The sequence below is a fragment of the Sander lucioperca genome, chromosome 7 (assembly GCF_008315115.2).
Source record: "Sander lucioperca isolate FBNREF2018 chromosome 7, SLUC_FBN_1.2, whole genome shotgun sequence".
Taxonomy (NCBI): Eukaryota; Metazoa; Chordata; class Actinopteri; order Perciformes; family Percidae; genus Sander; species Sander lucioperca.
In genome coordinates this window covers 23,472,147-23,485,065 of record NC_050179.1, presented here as the reverse complement: position 1 = coordinate 23,485,065, position 12,919 = coordinate 23,472,147, and the positions used below count along the sequence as shown (strand labels likewise).

At 39.8% G+C, this 12,919-nt stretch overlaps 1 protein-coding gene across 1 annotated transcript in view; it reads left to right on the top strand.

The window, feature by feature from the left end:
• Nucleotides 1-12,541, top strand: part of cdh13 (cadherin 13, H-cadherin (heart)) — a 413,558-nt gene extending 401,017 nt beyond the window's left edge. The window contains exon 15 of the mRNA XM_036002865.1: nucleotides 10,994-12,541. Within this exon, the coding sequence (XP_035858758.1) occupies nucleotides 10,994-11,001 (8 nt within the window). The 3' untranslated portion in view covers nucleotides 11,002-12,541. The remainder of the gene's footprint in view (nucleotides 1-10,993) is intronic.
• Nucleotides 12,542-12,919: the final 378 nt, after the last annotated feature.

Sequence of the window (12,919 nt, the reverse complement as noted above, 5' to 3'; positions counted from 1 at the left end):
GGACAGTATAAAATATATAAATAAAGAGAACAGGACACAACTTTTCTTTCGCTTCTCTGAGTCGTTCCGTTTTGTTGTCTCTATCTATTTCTTCACTTACACTGTCACTCTGTCGAAATATGCACACACGTGGTACGCTCCATAGGGTTGTTCACGTAGTGGACCTGTGTACTGACGTGCACTAACATGTGCAAGTGGCACGGTAACTGGCCAATGAATGATCATTACAGCGTTTAAAGCGGGCTCTAAATCAAACACAACTAAGCCACACAGCCAACGGACGGGACGCAGTGCTCCACAAAATAAACAAAATATTACATACTTATCGCGACACTTTCGATATATTATATTGCGCAATGTGATATTGCGATAACGATATTGAGTCGATATATCATGCACCCCTACACCTACGCTGGTCACGTGACGCCGGCTACAGTCCTCCCTTGTATCAGCGGTAGTTGGTGGTTCAGTGACCTGAAAATAGGTGACTTTGAGCCGGGTACAGAGCACCGTGAGCTGCCGGTCGTTTCGGCGGAGATTACGGTTAAATCTAGTCCATAAAATATGTACATTATGAAAGTTAAGATTAGGCACCAAAACGACCATAAATTTAGGAAAAACATTGTGGCTTGGATTAAAACACTCCTAAGAAACACACATTCCCTGGGTGAAAGGCTTTAGTTTCCCCCGGGAAGCAAACTCCACTCTCTGGCTTGAAAGTCCTGTATGTTAACGCCCACCCATCCACCCTGAACTCCTCCCTACGTGGCCAACCATGTTCTCATACAGCAGCCGTCAATGTAGTGAATACAGAAGAAAAACAAAATGTGGAATGCTTACGAATTACAGTGCTTTTCGTAGCTTTTTGAAGGAATGGTTCATGAGAACAGGATGAAACTGTACATTTTACCTTTTTAAGAACCCCATTTATTTGCTCAAAAGATACATGAAATATTTGTTGGTCATTAACAAGTGATGCTTAAAGACATCATAAAGGGTTTATGACTATAAAGATGTTGCAACAGAATGCACTCATGTTTTTCTCATGTATTATGAATGATTTGTTGGTACATCTGTTACACAGTTATTCAGGGATATGTGGGGACTTTTCAGCCCCAAATCTGAAGTTGCCAAAACTTTAATTTTAGAAAAATGTATAAGCTGGTTGTTGACAACAGGATGAGGTGACGTGAATGTGAACGACAATACAAAGCATCTGATTTGTCTATGTAGTCTGCCGATGTCGTGTATAAAGAGCCTACAAGCCCTTGTAGCTGAATACGGACCTTTCTCACAGCTGATAGTTAGACTTATCAAATACAGATGCAACTAATAATAACAATCATTCTGGTGGTATACCATTTGCATGTTCCAGTGTTTTACTGGGACACTTAAATGGAATGTCGCTATCATTATTGTGGTTTTTGGGGTCGTCATATGTCAACATATCCACTGTGAAAAAGTTTTATTAAAGCGCTTCAATACCACAAGTCCCACAATTCTGGGAAAATGTTCCCTTTGGCTGAAAATACATCAGACAAGGAACTGCCTGGAATATCTGTTTACAGCGGAGCCAAACAAACTCACATTGTTTCAATAAAGAAGTCTATAGTTGGCCTTTTTCCAACATACCAAGAGCAACCACGATCTGAGTTCATGCTGCACATGTGTGAAGGCAATTTGAATACCAGACGGGAATGGTGTACTCCACCACAAACAATGAAAACTTCTTTCCAGAGAGGTAATTACAGAATATAAATCCATTGAATGGTTATTGCTAAAAAAAAAAAAAAATACTGGCCATAAATGATATCAAAACTAGGGTTTGAAGTCATTAAACTCTTAAGGATTATGGCAAATGTAAATGTAGTTCATGTTTAAGTTGACATTCTTTTGAATTATATTTGTGTAAAATCACAAAATCACTCCACCATCAAAAATGGAAACAATGCAATGTACTGTACTACTTAATATTTTCTGATGCTCTAATATCAGTAATGTTTACAAATGCAGGGCTTAAAAGAGATCTGTGCTTTTATTGATGATCAGCTGATTTTCAAAGTAAATTTATGGTTACAGTTTATGCTTATATACAGTATGATATATATATATATATATAGTTACGTGAAATTAATGGGATCTATCTATTGATTAGGCATCTAACATTCATTTGTAACGCACAACGCCTGCCTGTATACGTGAACGGTACTGTCTTTATATCTTTTTAATAAACTGTCCATACACTTACAAAGTTCTCAATGCTTCGGTTTACATGTAGGGACCCTCATTATGCTACAGTGGAAGTGTGGTGCTATTTTGAGCCTTGTTAGTGATATAGAAAAAGCAATTTCTTTTTACTTTACCCGTGCCCCGACGACTAGCGTTATAAGCTAATTAGCGGTTTGCGCTAAAACTGGTCACATTCGATTAGCATGAAAACATATCCCAGAGAACGGTCGACACGTGTTATTAACCCCTAGGTTCATTTTGAAACAAAAGTTCTGCACTCCAGCTTCAAGATTACAAAACATTATAAGACTTTAACTTTTCTATTCACTTTCCTTCCATTTCTCGTCATTTGGAAAAAAATATTGTTTATATAGTTAACTCATTCATTATTATATTCTGGGTTGGTAAGGTTCATTAGCTTCCATTCTAGTCAGTGTTAGGCTGACAGATTCTGTCTTCTCCTAGAATGTTTCTTCTTCCTGCTGCAATGCCGCTGTTTTCTTCTAGCAGCCGTGAAATACCTGAGCTAATCAACTGTCACCCTGCTCTCCTCTCAGCAATTAGAAAGGCTGAAAAACGGTTACCGTTCCCTCCAGTGTCCTATTTGATTCTTCCTCGCCTCCCGCAGCTTGTTAAATTTACATTTTACACATTAAGGTGACTCTTTTACCCAGAGAGACATAGAATAAGTGGAGACAGTTTGATAAGTCAACATCAGTGAATCTCTGTGATACGCCATTAGGTCATTCATATACTGTACATGGCAGAAAAAGATTTGAGTCAAAATATATTCCTTTCTGTCTGGTGTTGTGAAATGGAAATAAGATATCTTCTGGCTAAGGTAGCTGTTTTATCACATACAGTTAGAATGGGACAGTTACAGAGAAGGTTGTTTTATTTATTTATATATATATATATTTGTATGAATATATAACGAAAACCACTGAACAAGGAGTAATGCAGGGAATCAATCAAATATCATAAACACAATCAAAACACAAGTACTAATATAATATAAGTGTTTAAAATAAAGAGGTAAACAAAAAAAGTATGCCCTTTAAACGTGTAAATATTGGAATACTGCACGAGTGTGCAGGAGAAATGTACTGCAGCAGGAGTCATTATACAATCTTCCCTATGTGATTCTCTATAGGCGCACAGCGTGGTATTGGCAGTTAATTCTGCTAGCGGTAACATAAAGTGACTCATTCATAACTCAGCCAACCTCAGGTAAAATGATTATATGCCGTTCATCCTTCTCTTTCTCGCTTGCTCTTCTACCTACCTAATGTTTTCTTCAATCTGTTCCTGACCTATGAGTTCATAGCATGTGTCTGCATGGGAGCTGAGGTGAATTGATTCGGCAATGTATTTTCATGTCAAGGCATTGACTTTTTAGCCAGAGGGGGAGAATTGCCTATTTTATACCCAGTTCTTCATGTGAGGTGAAACAGGGCTGCCAGAGTCTCATTAGATTTGCAAAAACCAATATCTGAGTTTTTAGTGCCTTCGAGTGTTTCTCGACTTTTATTTCCTTTTTTTTGGGGGGACGACACAGTCCTGAGCCTTATAAAAAGGGGACACTGGAAGAAAAACAGTGGAGAAAGAAAAATCAATTGGCCCCACCCCCTCCTGTTCCATACCCTCCACTCTATTAGATATTCACCCCCATTCAAGCACGCTTCGATCGCTCCAGACTTTTTTGAAGTGTACAGTCCAATTCATTTCAGAGTGTCTTGGAAAATTATAGTTCACATTCCTCAAGACCGCTCCCTAATCTCATAGAGAGAAAGAGAGATTTGCAGACAGAAAGAGGGTCAGAGATGGAGGAGAATAAAGACAGAAAAAAGACATATTGGCATGTCAACAGAGAAACGCATGATTTATTAAACAAAGCACACAAGAGCTGTGACCAGCAAAAGCAACAGTGCAGCCCACTCATGCACTTACAATAGAAATGCAAAAAGCATAATGCAACAGTAAACCCTTTAGAAACAAATACTTGCTATGACAAATTACCACCTCCAAATTGGTTGTTTTAAACCATATTTTGCTGCATGCATTTTGCTAGATTAGCGGTAAAAGGCAAGGCTTTAAGGTAAGCCTGTTAAGTAAGGCAGAATGCTTATGGTACACCTGATCCTTTCCTCGCACTAACCACTGTATCTGTGTACTGAGGAGTTGTACTAAGTGAAATGAAACACAGTCACAGCCATCTGCAGTAGGGAAGCTGTGTGAGGTCTCACTGTCTTTACTACATAATTTACTGTAAATTGCTGTATTACGTGTCTTGCAACTTTTATCCTGTAAAAGCTACTGAAATTTGCAGATATCTAACAAATGACATTTTGTACAATCGGGCCTAACTTTTAAGGCCCGATTACAGCTCTAGCACAGACGCTTAACCTGACCATAGTCCAGTTAAAGGTCCTATAATATGCTGCTTTTTGGATGCTTTTATATAGGCCTTAGTGGTCCCCTAATACTGTATCTGAAGTCTCTTTTATATAGGCCTTAGTGGTCCCCTAATACTGTATCTGAAGTCTCTTTTATATAGACCTTAGTGGTCCCCTAATACTTTATCTGAAGTCTCTTTCCCGAAATTCAGCTTTGGTGCAGAATTACAGCCACTAGAGCCAGTCCCACAATGAGCTTTCCTTAGGATGTGCCATTTCTGTGTCTGTAGCTTTAAATGCTATTGAGGAGGAGAGAGGGGGGGCAAGGTGGAGGGTGGGGTGTGGCCTTGACCAACTGCCACTTTGCTTGTTTGCAAGCCATGATGTTTCTCTCTTTCTCATGGGTGGGCCAAATTCTCTGGGCGGGCAAAGCAGAGAAAGGGGAGGTAATCTTGCTCCTTATGACCTCATAAGAGGAAGGTCCGTGTACTTGGTGGCCAACGGATTTTCGTTTTGAAAGGAAAAAAACAAAAACGAAAAACGGCCAGTTTCCCAATTACCATTAGTAAATAGGAAAACAAAAAACGGAAAACAACCCATTATTCGTTTTTTGTTTTGATATTAAAAAACGGAAAACGAAAAACAATCTCGTTATCCGATTGTCTTTGATGTATTTGTAGATGGAACTCGGAAATTAAAATACGTGTGTATAAGTCATATTCCTTAATTTTGCATTGGTATTTTTTTCGTGAGCCGGAAGTTACTCCCGCCATGCCAAGACCCGCCCTTCAATAGCATTTATTGGCCAGTACCTGTAAGATCCGTTCTGTGCATGCGCATAATTACGTAGTAGAAAACTAACAATGTCCCTGTGCGATTTGTAACCATAGACTGTATATAAGTAACGTGTCAACACTTTACGACCAAACATTACAACTTTTTTATTAAATCTTTTTTTATTAAATCTTTATTATACAATAGTCATAGCTACAAACATTCAAAACTTGTCACTGATCCAAAACCGTGTAGCGACATCGTTGTTGTGTTGTTTACGTTAATGTTTTTACCTAATACTTCGTCTTGACTAATAACCATAGACTGTCTATTATTAATGCGATGAAGTGTAAACGTACATAAGTGTCCTTTTGAAGATGGGATGACAGCTCTCCCAGCCACCACTGCTGTATACCACTATAGTAGCTACATGCTAACGGCAGTAAACACTATAGTAGCTACATGCTAACGGTCATCTTAGCTGGCAATGTTGTTAAATTCTCCCCAATTCCGGGTCACATTCCTGCTGAAACATGTCCGATTGTGTAGTGTTTGGTCTGCGATTTTTGACGTTAGAAAGTGCTGCTTCGTTCCACTACAATCTAACGTTAGCATACTCATAGCTAACTATTGTAGCTGCATGCTAACACGACATAGCGGAGCATATATAGCTAGCTATGTACGTATATAGCAGGACTTTGTACCGTAAAAAATCACCAATAAAGGCTTCTAAACCAAATACTAAACAAATACAAATACAGTAAAGTGACCGGAATTAGGGGTGAAATGTCCAGCATTGAGCTACATAATAGTTTGCTAGGAGTATGCTGGTCTCTCACAGAGATCTCATTTGTAGCCCTGTTTTTACCTGATACTTTCATAAAAGTACAAACACATGAAGTGAGAGGTATACACATGCTTAAACTTTATTTAAAACATGGTTAACCTGAAGCAGGACGGAGTCATGACTTATAACACCAAAGCAAGGCTTCTAGCTCAGGCTAGCTAGCGTTAGCAAATTACCTTCAAAGTTGCAAAGAAATGACGAAACGTAAAATTTGAAGCCTTTATTTAATTTGCTACATGGTGTTGTACTGGATGGCCAGACGACGCTCCGTATATCATTAACAGATCCTTTAGGCAACTCCAGCAAACACCTTGTAAACTTCATCTTTGCCATCATAACGGTCTACTGTCACTGTCTAATGTTTTCTTCCGGTAACCGGGAATGTCCAAACATCCTTATGCCAATGCGTGCATAGAGCTGTGAAGTTTGCCGGTGTTCGCGCAAGCGTAGAACTGATCAGGCAGTGCACAGAACGGATTTTACAGGCGGTACGGATCGGGTACTGACAAAGGAATAAGATTTATACACACATTTTAATTTCCGAGTTCCATCTACAAATACATCAAAGAAAATCGGATAACGAGATTGTTTTTCGTTTTCCGATTTTTAATATCAAAACAAAAAACGAATAATGGGTTGTTTTCCGTTTTTTGTTTTCCTATTTACTAATGGTAATTGGGAAACTGGCCGTTTTTCGTTTTTGTTTTTTTCCTTTCAAAACAAAAATCCGTTGGCCACCAAGTACACGGACCGAGGAAGATTCCAGATCGGCCCATCTGAGCTTTGATTTTCTCAAAGGCAGAGCAGGATACCCAGGGCTTGGTTTACACTTATCGCCATTTCTAGCCACTGGGGGACCATAGGCAGGCTGGGGGGACCTTTAAGGTGTATACATGCAGGAATACCCCCGGTTACTGAAGGAGATCTGTAGGTCTGTTAACCCAGTTACTTTGTATTGCCTTCACCCGAATATAATCGTTTTTTTAAACTGCATGTAAACGCACTGACTAAATATACCAAGGACCCACCCCTCATGTTTGTCCCTTGGAATAATTTGAACAACACAAGTGAAATGTATTAGAAAGATATTAGACATGTATTAAAAAATATTTGCACCATCTCAACACAGAATACCCATGAAACTGAGGCAAATAAAGAGAAACATGCTGATTCAAAGAACATTTCAGAACATGCACACACACATATTAAGAGAAGTGTGAAGTGTTTCACTGTTAGTGCATACATAAGCTAAATGGATTGTGATTATGGTTTTTAATAATATACAGTGTGTTAGATTAGAACTTCTTCTAGATTAGATCTATGAACTGTTTTAGATTTAAAAATGTTAAATATTTGTTGAATTACAGTATGATGCTTTTTTGTAAAACAATTTTTTATATCATGATTATTTAAATAAATTAATCGGAAAACGACAAAGATCATGTGATTTGTTGCCTGACAACCATTCAAAATGCATCAGTTAGCGGCTTATTACCAAACAACATACTGTATCATAGCAGTCTAAGCAGATTTACCAGTGGTGGGGGTGGTATAAAAAATGAAAACTAAGAATTGAGTTGCTACAGTCATTGTAAATTTCTGTTCTTTTTGTTCATGTAATCCTCAAAATAAAAATATATTTGTAGAAAATGTGTGCACTGTAATCGACAGAGGAGCAAAAGGTGACAATATTATGAATGACCTGGATTTGCCTCTGCTCTTCAGAGTGCACTTGTGGAGTATGTAGTAAATGTAGCGAAGTGCTCATATCTACAGTGCAATTTGAATTTAGTAGACGCAAAGTAACCTTTTCCTTGAACTTGCAGTGAACAGTTTGGTAGCACCTGAACCTGCGTGTGTAACCCTTTCAATATTTTTCAATTTAGTTTGCCTGTTTGACTCCTACTTTATCCTTAAAGGTGCAATATGTAATACAGATAGCTAGTGTTTAAAATAGTGCAGTACAAATTCAAAATACTGGAGAGGGTTGTCTCCCCCGCCCCCTCCTCCCCAGACGCGAAGTTCACGGAGGTTGCCAGGCTGAGACCGCAGCATCCACAACAATGTTGCTAGAAGCTTGTCTCACATAGCCAGACATTACTCCACAGCACAGCGGAGTAGCTAACATTAGATTCTGGCTATATTGACAGTCATAAAAGCCCGTGCTCACGCGGAGCTCTGTACCCAACTGACAGACAAACTTTTTTGGCTTAGAATTACGGTAGGAACCGCTAAAAACACAACAACCTCGCCGTACTCTGCGTCCGACGGACAGACACTCTTCCTAGACTTAGAATTACGGTGAGAACAGCTAAAAGTTACACTACCTTGCTGTCCTCTCCACCCGACTGAACACACTTTATTGGCTTAGAATTACGGCAACAATCGCTAAACACACTGCAAACTCACGGTCCCCTCTTTACAATTTACAACCCCCTCTCTTGGCTTCAAATAACTCACTGTTGTCGGCTACAGCCGCTGAACAGGCTACACGTTGTAAACAGCCGTGGCCCGCTTGCCTGGTCCTCCGGTAACGTTAGCAATTAGCAGGGTTAGCATGGCAGCGTTAGCCAGGACCAGTCGGGATCACTTTACTGGCTGTGTCTCAATTTGTTTTTGCGAGTTACCAACTCGGGTACTCTAGCTACGTAATTCAATGTGAGTACACGAATGTTGAAATTACATAAAATGCCTGTCCCTTGTAGCTGTGATAAATTAGCCTGAAGCTAATGCTTACCTGTTAAGTAGGTATATGTAAGGAAATAACATAGGCACAGGCTAATTATTGCTAACTAAAATGCTAGTTAACATTAGTAATTAAACTTAAACAGCTAATGTAAGTCAAAACTGCCTGCGAGCTTCTCCTGTACTGTACGGTAATTCCGCTACTACGCGACAGTAAGTCGCGTGGTTATGACACAATCGTTAGCCTATTTTTACAAAAACGTCTACTGCGGAACCATAACGTGAGATACAAGGTAATGGAGCCTTTTATACATTGTTGTGTTTCTTTAGAAATAAACAATGGACAAATAGAGTCTTTAAACGCTTCAGATGTAAAGTTATTCGCTGTCAAAGTGGCGCGTGGTGAGAGTTATCCTCTCACCACTCTCGTGGCTGGTGATGGCTTGATAGCAACAAAATGGCGCCATAGGAGCTACGCTTTGTGGACACTCGCTTACCCCCTTGTTTTTTTTAGGTCGGGTAGAATCTATCTCAGTTGATCCTATTTGTTAGTTTGCTGCTTTCATGGCTGTACTAACGTTACAGCTGTAGCGCGCTGGCTTTACGTTTTTACAGGTATTTCTGGCAACCCAGTCTGGCTGTCAAACTGGGCAGTTGATAACAACACAGGTCAAAACACAAACAGAAATTCTGTCACGGAACGGAAATTTCAAAAGTAGAAATAGATAGTATTTCAACTTAGCATGTTTCCTTAATATCTGATGAAGCATTGGGGTCATTTTTGGATTTATTACAGTAAATATATTACATATTGGACCTTTAAGTAGGATTTACTGTAAGGACATGGTAGAAGCCCAAAGTGCCCCATCCAATCCAGTCATATCAGAAAACACATTTTTTTTTAATGGAGACTTGGAAAGAAAAAGAGGAGAGAGAATGAGCTAAATGGCTGGGGGTGAGGAGGGTTTCTCTCGAATGCTCAGCCATCTCCAAACATGTCAGAAATAGGCAGCAGACTTGGAGGAGATGGCTGCCAGAGAGGCAATCAATAAACTCTCACATTTCATACTGCAGTGTTTGTGTGTGTGTGTGTGTGTGTGTGTGTGTGTGTGTGTGTGTGTGTGTGTGTGTGCACGTGCGTGAGTGCGTTCGTGCGTGTGTGTGTCCATGTGCCTGCTCGTTGTAAGCAATTCTGCCAGACTCATGAGACAAACTGTCACATTACCAGGGAATACACCCTACGCTTATTTTGTATTTTTTTTAAGACTTATTACATACACTATGTCACCAGGGAAAACACAGCATCGCTCCAAATGAACACATGTTCTGTGACGTTTTGAAGCCCATAGGTCCTCGTGAAAGATTATGTTTATTATGATTATGTGTGAATTGAAACAGATTCTCCTCTTAGTAAACAAGTGGGAGTCCAGGCTAATTTGTTGAACACATGGCCATATTTTCTGTCAAAGCTGTCCTCAGCACCATAAACTGAACTCAAACTGAAACTCTAAACTGAAAGTTAAAAAAATAAATAAATAAATAATAATAAATAATAAATTGTAATAAATATTCTACAAGTACATGTCCGTAGCCAATTAATCTTCACTGTAGCTACTCCAGAAAGAGTCCCTTGATGGCATGATGAATCAAAAAGCTCGGTGCACTTCTCTGCGATCTTAAGTTTGCAGAGCTGCTTGTGTTCAGCCATATTGACTGAACTGTCCAGGATGTTGAGGAAGGTACACGCTGACACAGTTTTCAGGATGGACTTTCACATTAAAGCCAATTACTCGGTTGCCACTGCTTGAAGGTGGACTAAGAGTGAACAATTATAACTTCTCTCTTCTGTCCTTCCTGAATCTTTAATGGTGCAATGCCGTCACCTGTCCTGTGAAATTGATTGTAATTGATCTGGTTCAGTGATGACCTTTACTTTACAGTATCTCCTTTCTTTTCTCTTTTCTTTCCCACACATTCCTCCCCCTCCTCATGTCTTGTTTCCTCTCAACGCCCTCTTTTCTTTTGCTGTCTTCTCCTCTGCTTTCATCTCCTCTCCCTCCAGGCTTGTAGATTCTGCTGAAACCTCCCGTAGTCCTTTTTTGCAACACTGAAAAGCAACGACTTATCTCCCCCACGCAACCCAGGCTTAGGAGAGAAGCGGTAGAAGAAGAAGACGAAAAAGAAGATGAAGAAGCCAGAAGAAGTCTTCTCACCACGTCAAATCAAACAAGAAAATACACAGAATCCCCACTGGCACAAATGCTGTATAACACCACTCTGTTTTCTTTTTCTTTTTTTAATCTCTCTCTTATCCTCTCACCACTCTCGTCTCCTTCTCTTCATCTTTGCTTTCCTGTGTGGCATGTGTCCTTCCCCACTTCAGTCGTCTCTCATCTCACCGCCTCATGTTTTCCTGACTATCTTTCCTCTCCCCTGTACACTTCGTCCAACATTCTTGTGTTTTTTTTTTTTACAGTTTTCGTTGTATTCTGTTTGGGCTGCACACCATTACACCGGCGGACAAACTGTGGGTGTTAGCAGCGTTCATGGCAACATGCCACATCCGTAGGAGATACTTGAAACAACATGTATATTGATATTGTAACAAAACAAAAGCTATAAATCCATTTCTTATTGGACCTCACCCTAAACCTCTGGTCTTTTTTCCCACAGTTCATCCCAAACCTCTCGCTCCATCCCCCAGTTTCCCCTTTCCCCTCCTCCCCTCCTTTTCCCTCCCATAGCTACCTCTTTTCCTCTGTTTTCTTTCCTTCCTTCAACCCTCCCCATGCATATGCAGTACATCATCCCACTATCTATCTGCCTCATCCTTGCCTGTCCCCTTTCTATCTATCGACCTCTCTCTGTCTCTCGGCGGGCCAGGGAACACTGCGAAGGCTGAGCTACCGTCCTGGTCGGGGGAAGAGCATTGACTTTTTTGATGTTTTCCGTTCTTTTTCCTCGTCTCAGACTGTGTTTGATCTTGTTTCCCTCTTTAAGCGGAAGAAAACAAAGCCTGCTTCTTTGTCTGCAGTGGTTGTGGTCTTTTAGGAAAAGGTGGTAGCCATAAGCCTTCAAAGTCAGAAACTCTGGAGTCGTTTCTTGGATTTGCTTCTGTTTTTATTGCATTAGTTGTCATGGAGTGGAACAAGTATATCTTTATAGTAACGGTGTAAACCTTAAAAAAAAAAAAAAATACTATTATATAAATATTTTATTTTTTACCATTGTATAAATATATACAGTATTGATTAACTTATGTACTTTGATTGCAAGTTCTTTTGTCAGTGAGTAAATAAAAAAAGAGGAAACCTTTTTTTTTCTGTGAATTTTAGGCACTATTTCTAATGCTATTGATGTGTTGACTATTTCATTGTAACATCTTTTTTTTTGTTTTTGATGAAATCCGTGATGAATTGCAGGAATCAGGAGTCTTGTTTTGATGGCTGCCATGTGATAAGGTTCGGTTTTTGTCTCCCATCGGTTCTGCCCTCTCCTGTTCTCTCTCCATCTGTCATTCCAAGTCACAAGAAGATGTGTAAGAAGAAAACAAAAGGCTGTGGTTTTTGGTGGATAGTTTCGCTTGTTTCTCTTGCGCTCATCAAAAGAACGTAGTGTGTGTGGGTTTGTGCCGAAGACCACCTTAAAGAAAAAGATGACATTTTTGAATGAGTTAAGTCTGTCTTTTGCACTAATTTAATAAAGCCGTTACTGAAAATTCCCACACTGCTGTTTTGCAAATTGTGTGTTCACTGAATGGCCATTTGATCTCTAGTGAAAGTTTTTGCGCACATTTACCACGAGTTTTAGCATGTGTACATGTCATTTACATTGTTGCATTTCTGCATCTTACGCCAGGAACACAGCGCACGCTGAAGCGCCACAAATAGCCGTGAAGTGTAGATTCATACCAGACGTGCAGTTCTCCGCGCCGGTCACAAAGCAATCCTTCTCCTCTCCACTCTACAAAAACCTCTCTCTCTCTCTC